Source organism: Heterocephalus glaber, unplaced genomic scaffold, assembly GCF_053883595.1.
Source record: "Heterocephalus glaber isolate CG9 unplaced genomic scaffold, H.glaber_assembly_v1.0 deba00001755, whole genome shotgun sequence".
NCBI lineage: Eukaryota > Metazoa > Chordata > Mammalia > Rodentia > Bathyergidae > Heterocephalus > Heterocephalus glaber.
Genome location: NW_028258453.1, coordinates 6,155,880 through 6,174,437, shown reverse-complemented (window position 1 = coordinate 6,174,437; position 18,558 = coordinate 6,155,880). Strand labels below are relative to the sequence as shown.

At 52.3% G+C, this 18,558-nt stretch overlaps 1 protein-coding gene across 6 annotated transcripts in view; it reads left to right on the top strand.

Annotated features, from left to right (window-relative positions):
* Positions 1 to 18,450, top strand: part of Tspan14 (tetraspanin 14) — a 52,169-nt gene extending 33,719 nt beyond the window's left edge. For all 6 annotated transcript variants that reach the window (XM_013066666.3, XM_004867745.4, XM_087201135.1 and 3 more), the window contains 7 exons: positions 6,731 to 6,781; positions 8,387 to 8,533; positions 9,734 to 9,904; positions 11,714 to 11,839; positions 13,034 to 13,078; positions 15,228 to 15,347; positions 16,867 to 18,450. In XM_013066666.3, coding sequence (XP_012922120.1) covers positions 6,731 to 6,781; positions 8,387 to 8,533; positions 9,734 to 9,904; positions 11,714 to 11,839; positions 13,034 to 13,078; positions 15,228 to 15,347; positions 16,867 to 16,938 — 732 coding nt within the window. In that variant the 3' untranslated portion in view covers positions 16,939 to 18,450. The remainder of the gene's footprint in view (positions 1 to 6,730; positions 6,782 to 8,386; positions 8,534 to 9,733; positions 9,905 to 11,713; positions 11,840 to 13,033; positions 13,079 to 15,227; positions 15,348 to 16,866) is intronic.
* Positions 18,451 to 18,558: the final 108 nt, after the last annotated feature.

Below are 18,558 nucleotides of genomic sequence, written 5' to 3'. Positions count from 1 at the left end.
GGATATCCTGCCTTTTGTCTGTAAGCCCAGATGGTGTTAGTGTGATAGTTTAGTGCTGGCTTGGCAGACCCAGCCTTGCAGGCCAGACCTAGCCTTCCGCCTGTTTGTGAACATGCTTTTATTGGAGCCCACCACACCCATTCATTTGCACATTTTCTGTGGCTGCTTTCCTGCTATCACTGCAGAGCACGAGGTTGCAATAGAGCTCTCCCAGCACACAGAGCTGAGGGTGTTTCCTCTTTGAGCTAGTCCAGTGTCTCTGGCTTCTGTTCACTATTGGTCCTCAGTGGTAGACTGGGGTGCTGCCTCTGCCTTCCCTTGGATGATGACTCTTCTTTGCCTTCCTTTCTTGACAGCCAGATTCCTGTGTGGGGCTTGGTAGGCTTCTGTTATCTTGCAACACAGAGACAGCTGTGAAAGCTGCCCAGGAGCCCTCTGCCTAATCTAGTGTTGTGAGTCCCCCACAATGGGTTCACCACTGTGCTGAGAAGGCCGTGTGCTTTGTTCTAGGAACCACCCTTCCGCTGCAGGAAAAGCTGGCTGTGATAGCTCTGTGATGGGTACCTCCTGCCCTGGGACCGGTTTCCTGTCCAGTGAGAGGAAACTCAGTTCACTCTTTGGGACCTTGAGGCGAGGTTTCTAACCCAGACAGACACCCTGTGAGTCTGCCTCAGGCCAGGTTGGGTCTGGGGTCTGTGCCCTCTGGTGTCCTGTCTGGGTTCAAGTTCAGTTGACTTTATTGGTGTTTCAAATGACCAGAAGCATCTCTGGTGTTCTCTGAGTTTGGCCTAGGAATCTCCTGTTCTGGAGCCTGCCATGACCATGGGCTTTCACCAGGCAGGTTAGGGTGGCAGAGCTGAGCACAGAGGCCCTTTGCTCACTTTGCAGGTTGGCAGACTGAGCTCCAAGAGAACTGCTGCTCAGTGTTCCAAGGTGAGTAGCACCCAGCTGAGGCTCAGTTCTAGCCTTCTCCACTCTTCTGCCTGGTTTTCTTTCTGTTGCCCTTTGCTGCCTCGTTGGAGAAGCCTCTGGAAGGCCCCGTTTCCCTGTACTCTGCATCACTGTAGCCTCCAAAGTCCAGTGAAGCAAGTCCTCTGGGAAGGAGGCCTTGTCATTAGACAGCCTGTGCTGGGAGTTAGGTGGGGTCAGGACACAGTGAGTTTGCAGTACAGCAGTATGTGTGGTGTCACCCGATGGCCTCTACCCTTCTCTCAGCCTGCATCTTCCTTGGGCCAGCTGTTTCCTGGGGTAAGCATGTCACCTAAGAGTCTTCCTCCAACACTTCCAATCTTCCTGTGACTAAGGAAGGGCATCCATCTTGTGCAGGGGAGCACATAGGCCCAAAGAAGGTCCCCAACTTGCACGAGGTCCTGTTGCTGAGACCTAGTGGAGTGGAGCTAGGTCCCCGGCCCATTAACAGGACTGAGTTCTCGGCACCACTCAGGGCTGCCCTAGGCTTCACTGGCTCACTCCTGAGTTTCCTTCTGCTTATCTCTGAGACACCCATGGTGCTCTGTGAATGTCAGTCTGACTCATCAGGGAGTTGTTTAAGAACCAGAGGCTGGAGGGCAGTGCCTGAAATTATCTGCTTGTGCTTTCTGGGAGGCCTCTGTCTCCTCTAGGAGCTGCCTGTGTGCTCTCTCCCACGCTTACGTGGAGTCTTGCAAGGCACAAAGGCCAGAGATCCTGGTCAGGAGCCTGCCCCTCTCTCCTGAAGTCCTGCAGGGTCTGGCCAGGTGCTGGCACTTCTAATGGGACTTGATCCTTCTTGGGTAAAGTGCCACAGGCTTGCATATGTGGTGAGGAGATTCCTTGTGGCTTCCAGGACAAAGCAGGGCTGAACGAGCCCAGAGAGCCCATGAGGACCTCTTGTTTCCTAGAGGCATTGCATAAGGGGGAAAGGCCAACATTGAATCTTACAGTGACCTCACAGAGGCCCTGCTTCCTTGTCCAGTGCTGTGCTCAGGAAACAGTGGGCCTCCCAGTTAGTGGTATGGGTTGTTGGCTTCAGAGATGCAAAGCTGGAACCCCTTGTTGGCATTTTTACCCTGTTGGGCTCCTGTGTGGATGGATGCCCTCCTGAGAGGGAGTGGCTGCCCTCTCTGGCCTGGGAGGCAGTGGTGGCTGCCCTGTGGGTGGTGAGATAATAAGTGGTCAGGGTCAGAAACACTAGGATTAGGTTCTCAAGTATGTCACTAGCTAGCCTTGTGGCCTTGGACACAAATAACCAAGTTGCTCTACAACATGAAAAACGAGGGTAAGAAGGACTGATGAGGTGTGTTGTGTTTAAGTTGTGATTATTTTTCTTTTTGTGGTATGGGGATTGAACTCAGGATCTTGCGCTTGCGAGGCAAGCATGGTGCCACTGAGCTAAATCCCTGGCCCATGTTAAGTTGTTTAGCACAGTGTGTGGCACTCAGGAGAGTGTGACCCCCAGGAGTCTTTGTGCCCAGTGGCGCAAGCGGGCAGAAGGCTGGCTTCCCCCTGGCTTGGCTGGAGTTGAGGGTCCTCTTCAGGAGGGAACTCATTGAAGTCATAGAAAAGAGCCAGAGAAGGCTACTCTGGGGCTAGAGGGCACCCAGCAGAGGTGGCACTCCTGGATGGTTGGCAGGCAGGGAAAGTGGCTCAGCCTGCCCCCACAGACATCTGCTCCAGAGCTCTAGGGAAGGCTTCATTGTACGGAGCTGGCAGGGTACCTGGCTCACTCATGGGGCACTGTGTGATCTCTGGTCCCCAAAGTTTCTGCTTGGGCCAGTGTTCATTAAACCCATGATCAGACATGTGACCTCCTCACCCTGACCCAGTTACTATCTTTCTGCTGTGAGTTGACCTTAGCTCTCTTTTTAAGGCACAATGGGAAAAAACCCCTGAGCCTTAATTCTTAGAGCCCAGTCATTGTGAGAGACCACCCGTGCTGCAGGGGTTTTCTGAGTCTTGGGAAGAAGTAAGGATTTGTCTGGGCTGGGTTGGTGGGCAGACTGGATGGGAGCACACCTTTCTGTGCACTTTCTTGAGGACTTTTGTTTGTATGCTTTGACAGAGCAGATTTCCTCTTAACTGTTTGATAACCTGGGGGAAGAACTAAAACATCGAAAGTAGCTCCATGAGGGGAAGACAGATGTAGAAGGTGGGGTAACGGAGTGAGCTGTGTGGTGCAGTGGGGAGGGGAGGAGAGCTCTGGGTGGTGGCTGGGTAAGAGTTTCAAGGGCGCCTCCTCTTACCTGGCCACAGGGTGGAAAGTGAGTAGGCAGGCTTGTGAACGCTGCACAGTCTGCAGGCCCTCTTCAACTCTGATCCTAGGGTGACACTGCTGTTCAGGGCTGCTGTTCAGGGCGTGACCATGGACCCAGCCAGCTGGCTCTTACTTAGCCCTGGGGAGTGAGTGAGGTGTGGATGTGTGCCTGGGAGGAGAGTTGGAAGGACCATGGCCCAGGAGTGCCTGGTCTTGCAGCCCTGGTGCTGTCTGTGTATGTGCCAGGTCCTTGCCCACAGTATTGGACAGAAGCCAGCAGCCCATGTGGTCGGGTCAGTGCTGTGAAGAGAAATGAGCAGGTCTGAGTGACAGTGACTGTCAGGGAGCACTTTCCCCTGGGATGGTAAAGGAAGGCATCTCTGAGGAAGTGACATTTGAGGACCCTTGAGGGAAGTGAGGAGGAGGCCAAGCACCAACAGTGTGGGGGCAGAGCCGTGTGTGGGAGGGTCAGCAAGCTGTCTGGGTCCTGGGGCTGGCTGGGCAGACCAGCAGGAGGTGGTGTCTGAGCTGTGGGTGGAGGACTGCTGCATAGCCCTGTGGGCTGTAGCAGAGTTCATATTTTGTTCTAGCTGTGAAGGACAGTCACAGGAAGGTTCTGAGGAGGAAATTACCTTATCACATAGTCATCCTTCACCATCTCCGGAATCTTCTTCTGTGGATTCAGCCAACCATAGAAGATAATTTTTAAAAATCTGTGTCTGTACTCAATGCGTAGACTTTTTCCCCATAGTCCCTAAACAATACAGTATAACAGGTATTTACACAGAATTTACATTGTATTGGGCATGATGATCTAGGGATGCTTTAAAGTATGGGAGGATTGGATTAGGTTCTAATACGCAAATACTATGCTATTATATGTATGGGATTGCAGTATCTCAGTTTTTTGGTATCCACAGAGGAAAGCTTTTCCTGATTATCTGCAGAGCCTCTATATTTATGTCTTGCGGCTAGAGGGCTCTTACTTCCTGGGGCCGAGTTGCTACCCTAGACAGGAGCCAGGAGTGTCCCTGACTAGCAATGGACTCTGCTCTCAGACAGTGAGGGGCAGCTATATTTTGAAAAGATCACTGTGTTTGCATGGAGGCCTGGGAGGAGGCCCCTCCATATCCTGACCTGAACAGGGGGATCATGGACAGATGGGAACAAAGTCAGAAAGAAAATTGGTCAAATGCATGATACATTTTGAAGATAGAGCCACAAGAGGGTCCTAGTGGGTTGAATGTGGGACAAGAGGGAAGGAGGCATCAAGCAGCAGGTCTGGGTTGTCCCCTTACTGAATGAGCACCACCAGGCAGTGGTACCATTTAGTGAGGAGAGGAGGAGTTGGGAAGGAGCAGGGTGGGGTTTGGAAGACCCAGACTTCCCTGGGGCGTGGTAAGATTGGAGTCTCCTTAGACAAGCCACAGAGACCTTAGGGTGTGTGACCCTGGGGAATGGCCAGGGCTGGAGATCTGGATCCACAGGCTCTGGATTGATGGTGTTTAGAGGCATGTGAATGGTGAGGTCACCTAGAGGGCTCAGGCAGGGCAAAGGGCCTAGGAATGAGCACGAGGTTCAACAATACTTACTGGGGTTGGAAAGAGGAGCCACGGCATGTAGGGAGGAAGACAGCCTGGGGCAGAGGGAAGCTGGTGTCTGAGGATGGGTGTGTCAGCAAACTGGTCAGAGGAAGAGGGAAGACCAACCTTGACTTCACCTCAGCTGAGGTAAGCTAAGATGACCTTCACTGTTGGCTAGAAGTCAGTCAGTTATTGGGGACTGTGAGGAGTGACCATTTGCCTGTGGGCTGCTTATCATGCCATTGTGAAACCCGTAGGGTGAAGAGGGGAAGTGGCCCATCAAGAACAATGGAGATCTTACCGACTAGGAAATGGGTGTGGTTTGGTAGGCAGAAGGAGGACAGTGGGCCCTCTGGAGCCTAAGTGCCAGCAGCCCAGAGGTGTGCCTGCTTGGTCCTGTGCTGGCACTCAGGAAGTGCTGAGTGGATGTTTGTGGAACCAGTAAGTGAGGAGCAAAGGAGTAGATGAACTGAGGTGAGGATGGAGACCGCCGTTTTGGTCCTGGTCCTCTCCAGGTCCTGGCGTTCTGCTTCGTGACGTGCAAGGATCAGGTCCTGGCAAGGCTTCTTCCTTTGAGGGATCCACAGACTACTGTGGGAACCAGCCACAGGAAGCTGGGAACCCTCTGAAACTGTGTACAAAGTAAGGGTGTTTTCTGAAAGCTGTTTGTGATCTGAAAGAGGTGGAGCCCTCCCAGAGCTTTCACTGTAGTGGGATTTCCTTCCAGGCTATTGAATAAAATGGGCAGAAACAGCCAAAGCTTGAGAACAATTGACTTTGAAAGTTGAAAGTCATGGAGAAACCTTAGCCCAGTTATTTATTATGAGGTACTGATGAGTAGCAGCGAAATGTCAGCATGGTATCAAGTAGTTCACCTAGGAGGCAGCTTTGCTTGCAGAGAGCCTGACATGTCTAGGTTTTACAAGAAGCCCTCCCTGGCTTGCAAACTTGAGTGCTGCATTTAGGCCCCTTTCTCTTGGCCCACAGGTTTGAGGTCAGGCTTGAGGTGCTTCCTCCGGAGTAAACTCAGTGCTTAGTTCAGGCCTGGGTTAATTCAGTAGCTAATAACTCAGTATTTCCTGGGCACATATGTGTCCTCTGCTGGATGTAGGTGCCACAGGGAAAAGGCTCAGTCCTGCCCAGCAGATGGCCGGGGTGGCTGCTTGTCTGTTGTTGGAACCGGAGTCCAAGCTTAGAGGCCTGAGGTAGAGCAGAGAGGGTGCTGTCTCTGCTGCCCCACCTGCTCACCTTGCAGAACATCACCTGCTTTGGAGGCCTCTGAGGCTCCAGGGCAGCCCTCATGAAGTCCATATCTTACATATGGAAAATTCGTTGAAATGAGTTGAGGGGCCGGATGCAAAGTGCAGAAGAAACGAGGCACAGCCTGATGTCTCCACTCTGTGGTTCCCCGGACTGAGTCTACTCCGAGATTTTTACCTCTGCTCTCTGGGTCGCAGGGCCCTCTGAATTTGAAGGAATTTGTCAGAAATTTAGGAAGGCTCTTCCTGGTTATCTGCAGAGCTTCCACATACCTGTCTTGGGGTAGAGGGCTGTTATCTTCCAGGGCCTAAGTGCTACCTCAGACAGGAACCTGGACCATCCCTGACTAGCAATGGACTGCTCTTGGAACCATGTTTGTTGGACACGGCTGGACTCCTAGCACTCTTGAGAGGCTGAGGCAGGTAGATTGCAAGTTTGAACCCAGCCAGGACATCTTAGCAACTTAGAATCTGTGTCTCAAATTAAAAATAAAAAGGGCTGGGAATGTAGCTCAGTACAAAGGCCCTGGGTTCAATCTCTAGGACCACAAAACAACCAACCAACCAGTAAAACTCAACCCAACAACAACAAAAAGATGTTCATGTTGCTGGTTTCTGACCTAACTGTCTTTCTCTCTCTGCCCCCCTGTGCCCAGTTGGCTGGAGTTGTCTTCCTTGGAGTTGGGCTGTGGGCATGGAGCGAAAAGGTAGGTGGATCCTATACGGGGGGACCTGAGTAACAGGCAGCCCCAACCAGATTCATTCAACTTGAACTGTCCCCTCCATTTCTGTTTCTTGACAAGTGTTTCCTGTGCGGTGTGGAGGTTCAGGGAAGCAGCCCGAGGCTGGCTCCACTCCTCTACCTGCAAGGCAAACAGCTCGTGACCAGTGCTGGGGCAGTCCAGGTTCTGGCGTTTGAGCTCTATGCATGTGCAGACTTCTCTCTGTTCCCAGAATCCTCCTGTGGCCCAGGGCTTTTGTGTAGCTGGGAGCAGGGGAGGTAGGGGTGGTGCTGCCTCCCTAACCCCTTCTGCCCCAGGCTGTAAGTGAGCTGGTCCCAGAGCACAGTCCTCTTTACTCCTGAAGCTCCTGTCCTTGTCTGGACGCACAGCTGGACTCTCTCTGTGCCCTTGGGGCCCCTGTGGGTCTTTATGCACCTGTGAACCCCTCACCCAGCTAGTGAGGAGACCAAGCTAACAGTCTGGAGGGACCAAAGCCTTTGGAGCCCCAGCATCTGTGCTGGTGTGGGTAGGGTAAAAGGGGTGCTGTCCCTGACCTGTGGTGGGTTGGTGGTGAGGGCCGAAATCCAAGTGGGGCTGTGGAGAGAGAGAAAGCAGCAAAGTGGAAAGGGAAGTAAAGCCTCCAGAGCCCCAGTGCCAGGGCCTCTTGTTCCTTCAGTGGAGCCTGCCTTTGCTCCTACGAGGAGCAGGTAGCAGGAGTGCTTAGGTCTGGACACTTTACTGCCATGCTTAGAGGAACTGGATAGGGTCTGCACTTTCTAGGTGTCCTGTGAACCCCTAAATGGCAAGAGCAGAAGCGCAGGATCCCTTTGCTCCACTGACCTGGAAGCTGGAACAGCTCTCAACTCAGCACCACCGTGTGGCCACCTCCAGAACTGCAGCAGTATGACCAGGCGGAACCCTGGCCTGGGCCTGGTGGCTCTTTCCTCCTTACTCAAAATTTTGAGTCTCAAGAATTCTGTCCTTTGTAGTTACCACTAGTCACCTATTATTGTGTATATTTATGTTTAAATTAATTAAAGTTAAACAACATAAACACAGGTTCAGTTCTTCAGTCTAACACCTGTGGCCGGTGGAAGGTTTGCAGAGGAGCAGCGCTGCAGCCTTCTCTGTGAGTGTGTGCTCCACAAGAGGGCGGGCAGGGCCTCCCTTCCCCCTAGGCTACAGAGGTATCCACAGGAGACCAGGAGCTTCCATGCCTGAGAACGGCAAGGAGCTGTCAGCAGAGCAGCCTCCAGGAGGTGGGCAGGGCCACCCTCTAGTCTGGCTTCTAATGATAGGACTGTGCCTTGGAAGGCTGATCCCTGTCCTCAGTCCCTGACATGGCCCCACTGACCAAGTGCCTTTCTGGGGCCAAGTGAATCCTGAACTCCCTCCTTGCCCCCAAGGACACTGTCCCTGTGGCACGATTTCCATTATCTGTTTGGTGGCTCTTCCTTTTTTTTTTTTTTTTTTTTTGGTACTGGGGCTCGAACTCGGGACCGTGTGCTTGCCAGGCACGCGGCAGCACCACTGAGCTAAATCCCTGGCCCCACAAGTGCCTTTGACTGACTGCTTTCTCTGCCTCCTCAGGGTGTGCTGTCTGACCTCACCAAAGTGACCCGGCTGCATGGCATTGACCCGGTGGTGCTGGTCCTGATGGTGGGCGTGGTGATGTTCACATTGGGCTTCGCTGGCTGCGTGGGGGCCTTGCGGGAGAACATCTGCCTGCTCAAGTTTGTGAGTGATCCTCAGCCAGGGTGGGGGCGGGGACCAGGGGTATGGTCTGTGCTGGGTGGGCCTGTATGTTCTCCGGTCTAGGCTGGGGCAGCAGGAAGCAGCCTTTGGTACCCTGCTGCCTCATGGAGTGGTGGAGTTAGGAAAAAGTCCAGATGAGCTGGCTCCTCACCCAGGGAAACTAGATCCAGCTGGTTTTCAGCCCTTGTGGGAGGAGCTGGCAGAAGCTCACTCCTCCCTCCCTGGCCTTTTATCTGTTCCCACAAGTTCTAAAGGGTTTATTTGCTGCTCACCTTTGCCTTTCCTGGCTAATATCAAAAGATGTTGCCAGTAACATTGAGAAATCATTTCCCTCCTCTTGGGTGTATGAATCTGGACATGCAATGCAAAATCCTAATTTCCTGGCAGAACTGCAAGCTACTTGGAGTTTAGTTTTATATTTAGATACAACTGCATTTTTAAATGCATTCAGTTAAAATTAATAGCACCCGGTGAGGAAAACACATTATCATTTTTCACAATATATTATTTGTTGAGTTATTAAATCAAGGTTTTTCTTTTCTGGGCTTAATTTAAAAAGCAAAGCACATTTTTTTTTTTCTAGTTTTTTACCTCTTAAAAATGCTATGTTTAGCATCTGGCTTCCTTGTAAACAGATGACATTTTGGAGGCCTGTGTGTATGTGTGAATGTATGAGTGCTTGCTTCTGTTTCTTCTCTTACTTTGAAAGTCTCCACCAAATTTGCCGTTTGTGGCAAAGCTGTGCACCAGAGTGTACCTCAGTTCCCTTGTCCCTAAAGTGGGGGTGACAGGTGGGATTTCTAGGAGGTTAGGGGGTTGTGTGTACATGGCAGGTGGCCATTTAGTGCCTGGGCACAGGCTTTGTCCACAAGGAGCTGCCAGCCTGGTGGTGGGCTGGCCATTCACTCGCAAGGTGTGGCTTCCTTGGAGGTGGTTGGCAGGTAGGGCTAGGCCTGCTTATATACTCCCCCAGTTCCTGTGCAGCCAGTGACATGGCTGTGATGGGCATCTCCATTTACAGAGGGCCCACAGTTGCCTAGAGTCTCCCAGCTAATAATGGGGGATCCCTGGGGTGTGTAGCTCTTGCTGGTTGCAGCAGGCAGTGGTTCTAGGTCAGAGCATGGTCCACGGGGCTAGGCCCGGCTGGTGGTGTGGTAACGCCCCCATCCATGTCTCCTGCAGTTCTGCGGTGCCATCGTGCTCATCTTCTTCCTGGAACTGGCTGGTGCTGTCCTGGCCTTCCTGTTCCAGGACTGGGTGAGGGATCGATTCCGGGAGTTCTTCGAGAGCAACATCAGGTCCTATCGGGATGACATTGACTTGCAGAACCTCATTGACTCTCTGCAGAAAGCCGTAAGTGCCACCCAGCAGGCTCTGTAGTGGTCTGCAGCCTGTAGCCGAGGCTGGGGGACCTGATCTTGTGGGTTTTCTTCTTGCATTGCACCACCCTATCTCTGGTCAGTTCTGCTTCGCTGGTTGCTGGTGGCCTGGCGGTATCTTCCCCTGTTTGGACAGGGTAGCCAAGTCCATCTGTACCTGTGGTTACCCAATCCCAGGAGCCCAGCTCACCCCACCTTTCCCTTTGGGGCCCAGATATCCGTAGCCTTGCCTAATAGCTATGTTGGCAGCTAGTCTTCGCTGGGATCCTGCACCCTATAGGAATGGTGGGCCAGATCTCCTCCCACCAAAGTTCATGACTCACCTTCTGAGGTTATTCCTGCCCTCCTCCCCCAGGACCTTTCCCTTCCTGCTAGAGAAGGGCAGAGCTTTGAGGAGGAAGCTTCCTCTGCTGGAGGGGAATGTGACCTCTATGGAAGACCTCTGGGGGCTAAGCAGTCAGCTCTCCTCAATGCATTTCCCCTCCCCTCCTGTGTTGGCGGCTGCACCCAGGACCTGAACCACAGCCATTCTGAGCACCATCAGTCATCCCATGCAAGGCTCCTGTTGGAGCTGAGCTCTGCCAGAAGCCCAGCTTCCTTTAGAACTTTGATACATAGCATTTTATTTCCAAGAAGAAAGTAAACTAGAAGGCTCTAAAAATAACCATGCCCTACTCTTACTATAACCCAAACTTGCTTGTCGTTAGTTCACATATCATGGGATCCAGCAAAACTCATTTATGTGACCAAAGAATCCACTCATATAGTTACTACTCACCCATGCTTGCCTGTGCAAGTCAACAGACCCCCACTATGTTTGCGTGTCCCTCACCATTGTTTTTCTGTCCTGTGTCCTGGTCCCCTTGCTTTCTGAGTTCACATGGCCTTGGGTTAAGGTGTTTCCTTACAGGGAGTGTAGGCTTCTACCACACCTTCCTTTCCTCTCAGAAACAAGGCTTCCCTGGGGGAGTTAGTAAGTTCGGGATCTTTCTTGGTGGGGGTGGCATAGTAGGTAATCATTACAACAGCTGGCATAGGAAGGTGGGATTTTATTTTAAAAATAGTGACAAAAAGGACACCGAAGACGGATACCTGTGTTGTATTTTGTTATGACTTCTGCCACCATGTCAGCCTTGAGGGCAGGTACAGAAACGATGGCTCCTGGGTCAGATGCCTCCTGGGTTGGGTGCCCCTCAGGTGGGTGCCATTATTCTTCATGGTGATGCTTTCGGGGTAGAGGGTTTTCTTTGCATCTGTACCAGATAGTGGGAAGCAGGGACAGAGACCCTGGGAGGGGGCAGAGGTGGATGTATCACTGTTTACCTCAGTCAGAGCTCTTGCTGTAGGCGAGACACTCAGCAGCTCTTTTGCAAAGAGGCAAAAAAATAACTGGGGCCAGAGTAAAGTTTCTTGAGGACAAGGCCTGCTGCCCTCTCAGGGTTCCCTCTGATGAGAGAGGACACATCCACATATGAGGAGCCTTAGGGCAGGAGGAGCAGTGAGGTGGAAGACACAGGGAGGAAGGGTAAGTGTCTGGCTGAGAGGGGGCTGGAGCCATGTGCTAGTGGAGCCAACCTGGGTGTTGGATGGAGATGTCAGGGCTGCCTTAAAGGGCTACCTGTGTTGCAGCACCCGGCATTTCTGTGCACACGATAGTTGTGGGTGGGCCTTGATTTCCCTGTCGGATAGGGGCTTACTTCCCTGCCACACCAGACACACCCTGTGGTGGGCACCCTGACCCTACCTGGAGGCCCCTGACGGTTCTGGCCGTTTGTGATTACAGAACCATTGCTGCGGGGCGTATGGCCCTGAAGACTGGGACCTCAATGTCTACTTCAACTGCAGTGGTGCCAGCTACAGCCGTGAGAAGTGTGGGGTGCCCTTCTCCTGCTGCGTGCCAGATCCCGCGGTGAGTCAGCTACCCTGGGATCCTATAAAGTTACAGGAGTGCTCTTGCATTGTCCCTACCACATGGGGTGCTGGCTAGGTGAGGAGGAAAGCAGTATCCTCACTCCTTTGCCTGAACAGGATGCTGTGAAGGCAGTGAGCCCTGGCCTGTCCTCTTTATGCCCTCGCTGTGGAGAAAGCGCCCAGGCCTTAGCAGCCCCCAGGGGCTGTGGGGTACAGTGCTTTCTGGGCACTGTCTCCATGGTGGAACATTATTTTGTGTTCTCCTTCACTTGTTTTCATTCCCTGTCCAAGGCCCAGGTCCTTGGGGTTCCAGAAACTGGACTTTAGCTGGGAGATGTGGAGGGCTGGATTTTGCCTGAACTGAGCCTGAGCAGAACTGGCCCCTTGGCAGCTATGTGCATAGTTGGTGATGCGTGGTGCTCAGATCAGGCAAGACACCGCCTCCATTGCATGGGCAAGGTCTGGCCCACTGTTTTCTATGATCTGCAAGGCAAAGTGCTTTTAGCTGTTTTTAAATGGTTTGTGTTAGCTTTCCATTACTATAAGGAAGTGCCTGAGATAGTACTTTTAAGAAGATTATTTTGGCTCACAGTTTTAAGGGTTCTGGGCCATAATCGGGCAGACTCATTGCTTCTAGGGCTCTGGTAGGGGTGACAGATGGTATAGTGGAGAGCACATGGCAGAGTAAACGGCTCATCTTAGCTCCAAGAAGCAAAAGGAAAGGGCTAGGGTCCTGCTCCCCCTTCAAGGGCACAGTGACTTAAGGGCCTCCAACTAGGCTCTGTATCCTTAAGTGCCATCTGGGACCAAGTGTTTAACACATGGACCTTGAGGAGGCATCCAGCACCCAAGCTGTGGTGTGGTTGAAAATAAGTGAGAAGAAGGATAATATTTTGTGAGAGTTGTGTGAAGTTCACACTTCATTGTCCATGCAGTTTTCCAGAAATAGAACTGTGCCTGTTCCTTCACACACCTCCACTGTCTGCTCTCCTACTGTGGAGGAAGAGTGCTGGAGACTGGGGAAGGATTTACTACCCACATGGTTGGAGGGTGTACACAGCATAGGCTTGCTGGTGTGCACTTTGATAGGATTTGTACAGATTTGCTGGTGCTGGGGTGTGACTTTTCTAGGGCCTCCAACCTCCAGCTTCTCAAGAGGATAAAAGTGACTTACCTTTCTGCTTTTTTACAGCAAAAAGTTGTGAACACACAGTGTGGATATGATGTCAGGATTCAGGTGAGAACCCCATACACAGAACCTTGAGGGTTCTGTAGGGTAACAGCTTTTAGGTTTTTATTCTCTATGGTCTAACTTCCTGTTTTAGCAAAAATGTAGATGAGGGTGTGAAATGAGGGGAGATGAGCTCAAAAGGTTTCATTCAAGGTGGGAGCAAGCCAGGCGAGAACATGGTACTACATACTTGGTCTCTGAGCTGGTAGCAGGAGCCCAGGGAGAGGGATGGGTGGAGAGTTAAAGCCCTAGGACTCCAGTCCCCAGACTTAGCCATTGGTGCATTAGAGTGGTAAAGCAAAAGTTCTGGGGAACAAAGATTGCTTTTTTCCTTGTTTTGGACCGGGATCAAACTCGGAACCTTGCACTTGGAAGGCAGGTGCCGGAAACACTGAGCTAAATCCCTGGCCCCCAAAGATTGCTTTTTAAGAGGCTCCTTAATGGAGGTTCATGGTGACACTGTGGGAGTGTATGGCTTGACCCAGCTTCCACAGGGAGGCAGTGGTGATGGAGTTTGGGGCTCATGGCAGGAGGGAGACAGCCTGAGGTGGGGCCTCAGAATTCTTGGGCCTCCTTCAGGGCACAGAGGGATGTTTGCATGTGGAGAGAAGCAGGACCACCACCCCAAAGACATAGACATAGCCTGCTATCCCCACTCCAGTCCTTGCTCTGGTGGCCTTTGTTGATATGAGTGATGCTGTCCTGAAAGGGAGGGCTTGGGGAATCTAGAGGACCTCCTCTTGGCTATGGACACTGGGATGTGTGTGGGCAGCTTGGGAAACTCAAGAGTCCTTCAGTGACGCCATTGGCCATTTCTCAGGGATTGGCAGCTATGGTTGAGTGTTTGTGCCCTGTCCCCCACCCCAGTTCATAGATTGAACCCTAATTGCCAGTGTGATGGCTTTTGGAAGATGGGCTTTTGAGAGGTGATTAGATGATAAGGGCAGAACCCTGATGTATGAAGTTAGGGGTCTTGGAGCTGGCCCATCCCTTCCACCATGTGTGGACACAGTGGAAGGGATTGTCTGTGAACTAGAACACAGGCCCTCACAGACCCCGAATCTACCAGTGCCTTGCTGTTGGACTTCCCAGCCTCCAGAGCAGTGAGACACATGTTACAGTCTTCTAAATCACCTGGCATGTGGTATTTTGTTATAGCAGCCCGGACAGATCTGTGGACCTCTATCAGCTAAGCTTCCTTGGTTACGAGTTTCATTGCCCCTTATGGTAGTTAGCTAGGGCGGCCATGACAAGGTACCAAAGACTGCACGGCTTAGACAGCAGAAATCTATTTCCTCACAGTTCTGGAGGCTGAGGGTCTAAGATCACTGTATCAGCAGGGTTGGTTCCTTCCGGGGCTGTGAGAAAGGGGTCTGTTCCAGGCCTCTCTCCTGGGCTCTTGGATGAGTGCCATCTTCTTGTTGTGTCTTCACATGGTTTATCTTTGTGCCCATGTCTGATCCTTCTTGGAAGGGCACCAGTCCTACTGTATCAGGACCCACTCTAACAACCTTTCTGTCCAGATCCCCTCTCCAAATACTTCACATTCTGAGGACCTGGGGATTAGCACAGGAGCATAACACAGCCCATAAAGCTGCCAGAATGAATGAGTGTCCATCACTTGCCACAGAGGAGGTTCGTAGGGAGGGAGCTGGACCCAAGGCTGTGGGATGAGTAGGGGTTTGGCCTGGGACACAAGCTCTGTGTACCTACTGGTTGTCACCAGAGGTTGGCTTTGGAGGAACCTGGTTGCCTGATGGTCCTAGAGCCAGACTTATCTGTGGGAGACACTCCCCAAAGAGCCACTAGCCCTTCCTTCTGTAGTTCCTTTGACTGTGCACACTCAGAACCTCCCCTCCCAGTTTCTCCCTTCAAAGGCACATCTTCGTCCACACCTCCAGGCCCCTTCCTGAAGGGCTTTGGGAGTGTCTTTGAATCTCTGGAGGCCCAAAAAAGATAGGGATTATAGATCAGAGCCAGGGAGCCTTTGGTCCGACCGGTGACTGGGGAGTCGGAGAGTCCTCACTGTTCTCAGTACCTGCCCCTGGAGTCTTTTGTGAGGTTTTCCCTGCTCTGTCTTGGAGCTGGGCTCTAGGGGACCTGGGTGGGGACATCGTGTGTGCCACAGTCTCAGGCCACTATGTATTTCTTGTAGCTAAAGAGCAAGTGGGATGAGTTCATCTTCACAAAGGGCTGCATCCCGGCCCTGGAGGGCTGGCTGCCGAGGAACATCTACATCGTGGCCGGTGTCTTCCTTGCCATCTCACTCTTGCAGGTGCGTTCCAGGATCCCACGGAGCTGTGGTGGGCATGCTGCTTTTCATTTGAGGAGTTGGGCACTTAACAGGATACTTATCCAGCTCAGGAGCCCATCAGAAACCGGATGTCCAGGCTCTGTGTGTGTGTGCACACATTTAGCATGGTGGCTCGCATAAACGTTGCATTTTGAGAGGCTGGGCTCAGACTGGGCTGGGAGGGCAACATAACCCTCCAGGAAGGTCCAGTGGGCTGCAAGAGGTGTCTCACCTGGCTGGAGCTTGGGGTTGGAGTGCACATTGGTTGGGCTGCCACCTGCTTTGAGGTCCTTCCCTGCTGGTGAGTAGAAGCAGCAGGCTTTAAGGAGATACCAAGAGCTGCAGAACAAAGGGTGAGCCTGTGGGCCAGCTGGGATCCATGTGGTCACTCAGGACTTCTTCCTTCCTGTCATTGGCACACATCTCACAGGCGTCTTTCCTGTTCATGTGAGACCCCCTGGGTACTGCCCTTTGTGACTATCTTTCTTCTGCAAGGCTGCCCTTGTGTTCATTTGAACCAGATTTCATGTGTGGAAGGATGTTGGTGGCAGAGTGGCAGCAGGGTCTGGATAAATGGGCTACCAGTGTCCTCCCGAGAGAGTCAAGAATTCAGTGACATCAGAGAAGAGGCAGTGTCTGCAGGGCTGCTCAGGGCTGCTGAGGAAATGTGGCAGCCTTTGGCAATGCCCAGCCCTGGATGCGGTGTTTATGTGGAAAACAGGTGTTGAGATAGTGTTCAACTCTGGCCGGGCCCTGAGGGTAACTGCAGTGGCCCTGGCCACCAGCTGCCCCACATGCTTCCTCCTTCGCTCCATGGTCCATGTTATGTGGGGCAGAGGAAGGCCAAGAGATAGAAAGACTAGAGGAGGAAAGGAACAACTCACTTTGAAAACAGGCAGGGAAATCAAACTTCAGAAAGACTGGCTTGTCAGTTACAAACTACAGCAAGAATTACAAAAGAAAAAAAAAAACTAAGCCAACGTCAAAGCCAAGTTCATGCTAGTCAGTTCAGGTGAAAAAGCCTCACTCCTCCCTCTTGATCAAGGTCGGGACATGTCTTCATGCATTCGACAGCCAACAGCAGGCACTGCTTTGGTTTATGATGAATCTAGGTTTATAGGAAACATTTGAGATTTATTACTGGAAAACAGAACCAGCTGAATCAGCCCTGTTACTTTTAGTTTAACAAAGGGCATGGGTATGTCCCGCTCCGTGGCTTGTGACATGATCACTCATGTTAAGAGGTGGGGCTTAGTGTCCCTTTTGCTCTGTGGTACCTGCTCTTGCCTCTTCTAGGCCCTGCGGACACAGAAGTGACCCTGGGCTCATCTCCTCTTGGTGGGTCTGTTGTACTTCTCACTTGCCTCAGAATTGCTCTCTCTGTCCTATGTCCCCACAGGGTGGGCAGGGGTCCTGTGTGTAGTGGGCTGTCCTCAGCCTGTCCCCTACTCTCTGCCTTTGGGCCCTGCTAATGGCCACTGACCGCTGCCTTTGGTTGCAGATTTTTGGCATCTTCCTGGCGAGGACCCTGATCTCAGACATTGAGGCAGTAAAGGCGGGTCACCATTTCTGAGGAGCCGAGCCACGTTGTGGAACCCGAGCCTTCACCACCACCAACCTGCACCTCGAAGGAGAGGAGCTGAAGCTGACAGCCATCCAGAGTCAGCGCCGTCTTCAGCATCAGCGCAATATGACCTCTCTGTTTCTGCTTGCTGGTGCTGAAGACCAGGGCCCCCTCTTACATGCCTGGACTCGAGACCGCATCCCTGGGGCCCACCTGATGGAAAATGTGTCTTCCCATGTGGTGGTGACTCTGAGGGACAGACAGGACCCCCGTGGCTGTAAAGAAGGCTTCACTCAGCCCTCCTCGAGCCTGAGGGTATCTGCAGGCCCTTGCCTTTCACTGTAGCCTGCCTGGCCCCATGGGCAGCCACATCTTCCAAGGGCAAGCGGGGGACCGGGGACAGCAAGTGAGGACAAGGTTGGTTCTCTCCATCAGGTCAAGCAACACAGGGCCTTCTCTGTTCGGGGATGGGGGTGTCTGGGTGGTAACCCCAGTACCTCAGCCACATCAACACGAAGCGAGCCTGAGCCAGTGCGTGACTGGTGCCCCAGCCAACAGCCCTCTGCCAGGGTGGGCGAGATGGGCCTCCGGTCTCTACAGCATTAAGTGAGCCTCAGGGGGTCCAGGGAGGGTGGGGTGGGGCCCGGATCTTTGCTGAGAGCCGGCTCTCCTGTCTTTATGTGTACATAGTTTATTTATAGTGGTAAAAGTGTCCTCACAGCAGGCCTTCGTTTCCTCTTCCTTTCCTCGGGCATTCTCCTCTCAGCAGCCTTACATGGTGTCCCTGGAGTGTCTCAGAACCACCATGACAGCCTCTCCTGTCCATTCCTGTCACCTTCCTCCATGACCCACCCCCACCCCCCGACTCCCTGATTGGCCTCACTGTCTCCTGGTTTTGGTGCTACTGAAACTGTTACCCAGAACTTGAATCCTTACCCTCCCTCCCCGTAGTGCCCCAGGGAGCCCCAGCCCCAGGAGGCCAACAGAAACCTTCACTGGGACTCCTGTCACAGCCACACACTGACACCTGATGTGTGCTTCTGGGAGAGCGATGCTGCCTTAGGGCCAGGCCACAGTTGCTGAGAAGCTCAAGGCATTTCGTTCCTAAATGTCATGGTGACTCCCTGCTGGCATATCTGTGGTCTTGGTGTCCGCCCTGCCTGTGTGGGCCACCTGGGGCTCACTGTTGGACGCGAAGTCTGCCTCTGTACCGAGTGCCCTGGTGATGGCCCAGTGCTCTCCTCCTTGGCCAGGTTCCTCCATTGCTTTCCCAGCCTTGCCCTTCTGGGCCAGGGGTCGAGTGCTGCCTCCAGTCACTTGCTGAAGTGTACATGCTCATGTGGTGATACTGGTGACACTGGTGGGTTGATGATGATGATGATAAAATTTTTGGTTTTTGTTTTGGTTTTTTTTTTTTTTTACAATTCTCTGTAGACTAGAGGAAGAATGCTTGTGTTTTTAGGAAGTGTGATCCTTCTCTTTGACTGCCAAACTCTTTTATGGAATATATCTTTATATTAATGCTGCTGTTCTGGTCATTTTTTGGGGGGTCACTATTAAGAATCTTGTGGCAAATCCATCTGCCAGGGAAGTCAGTGGGATCAGGTGTGATGAGGCTGTAAGGGATCA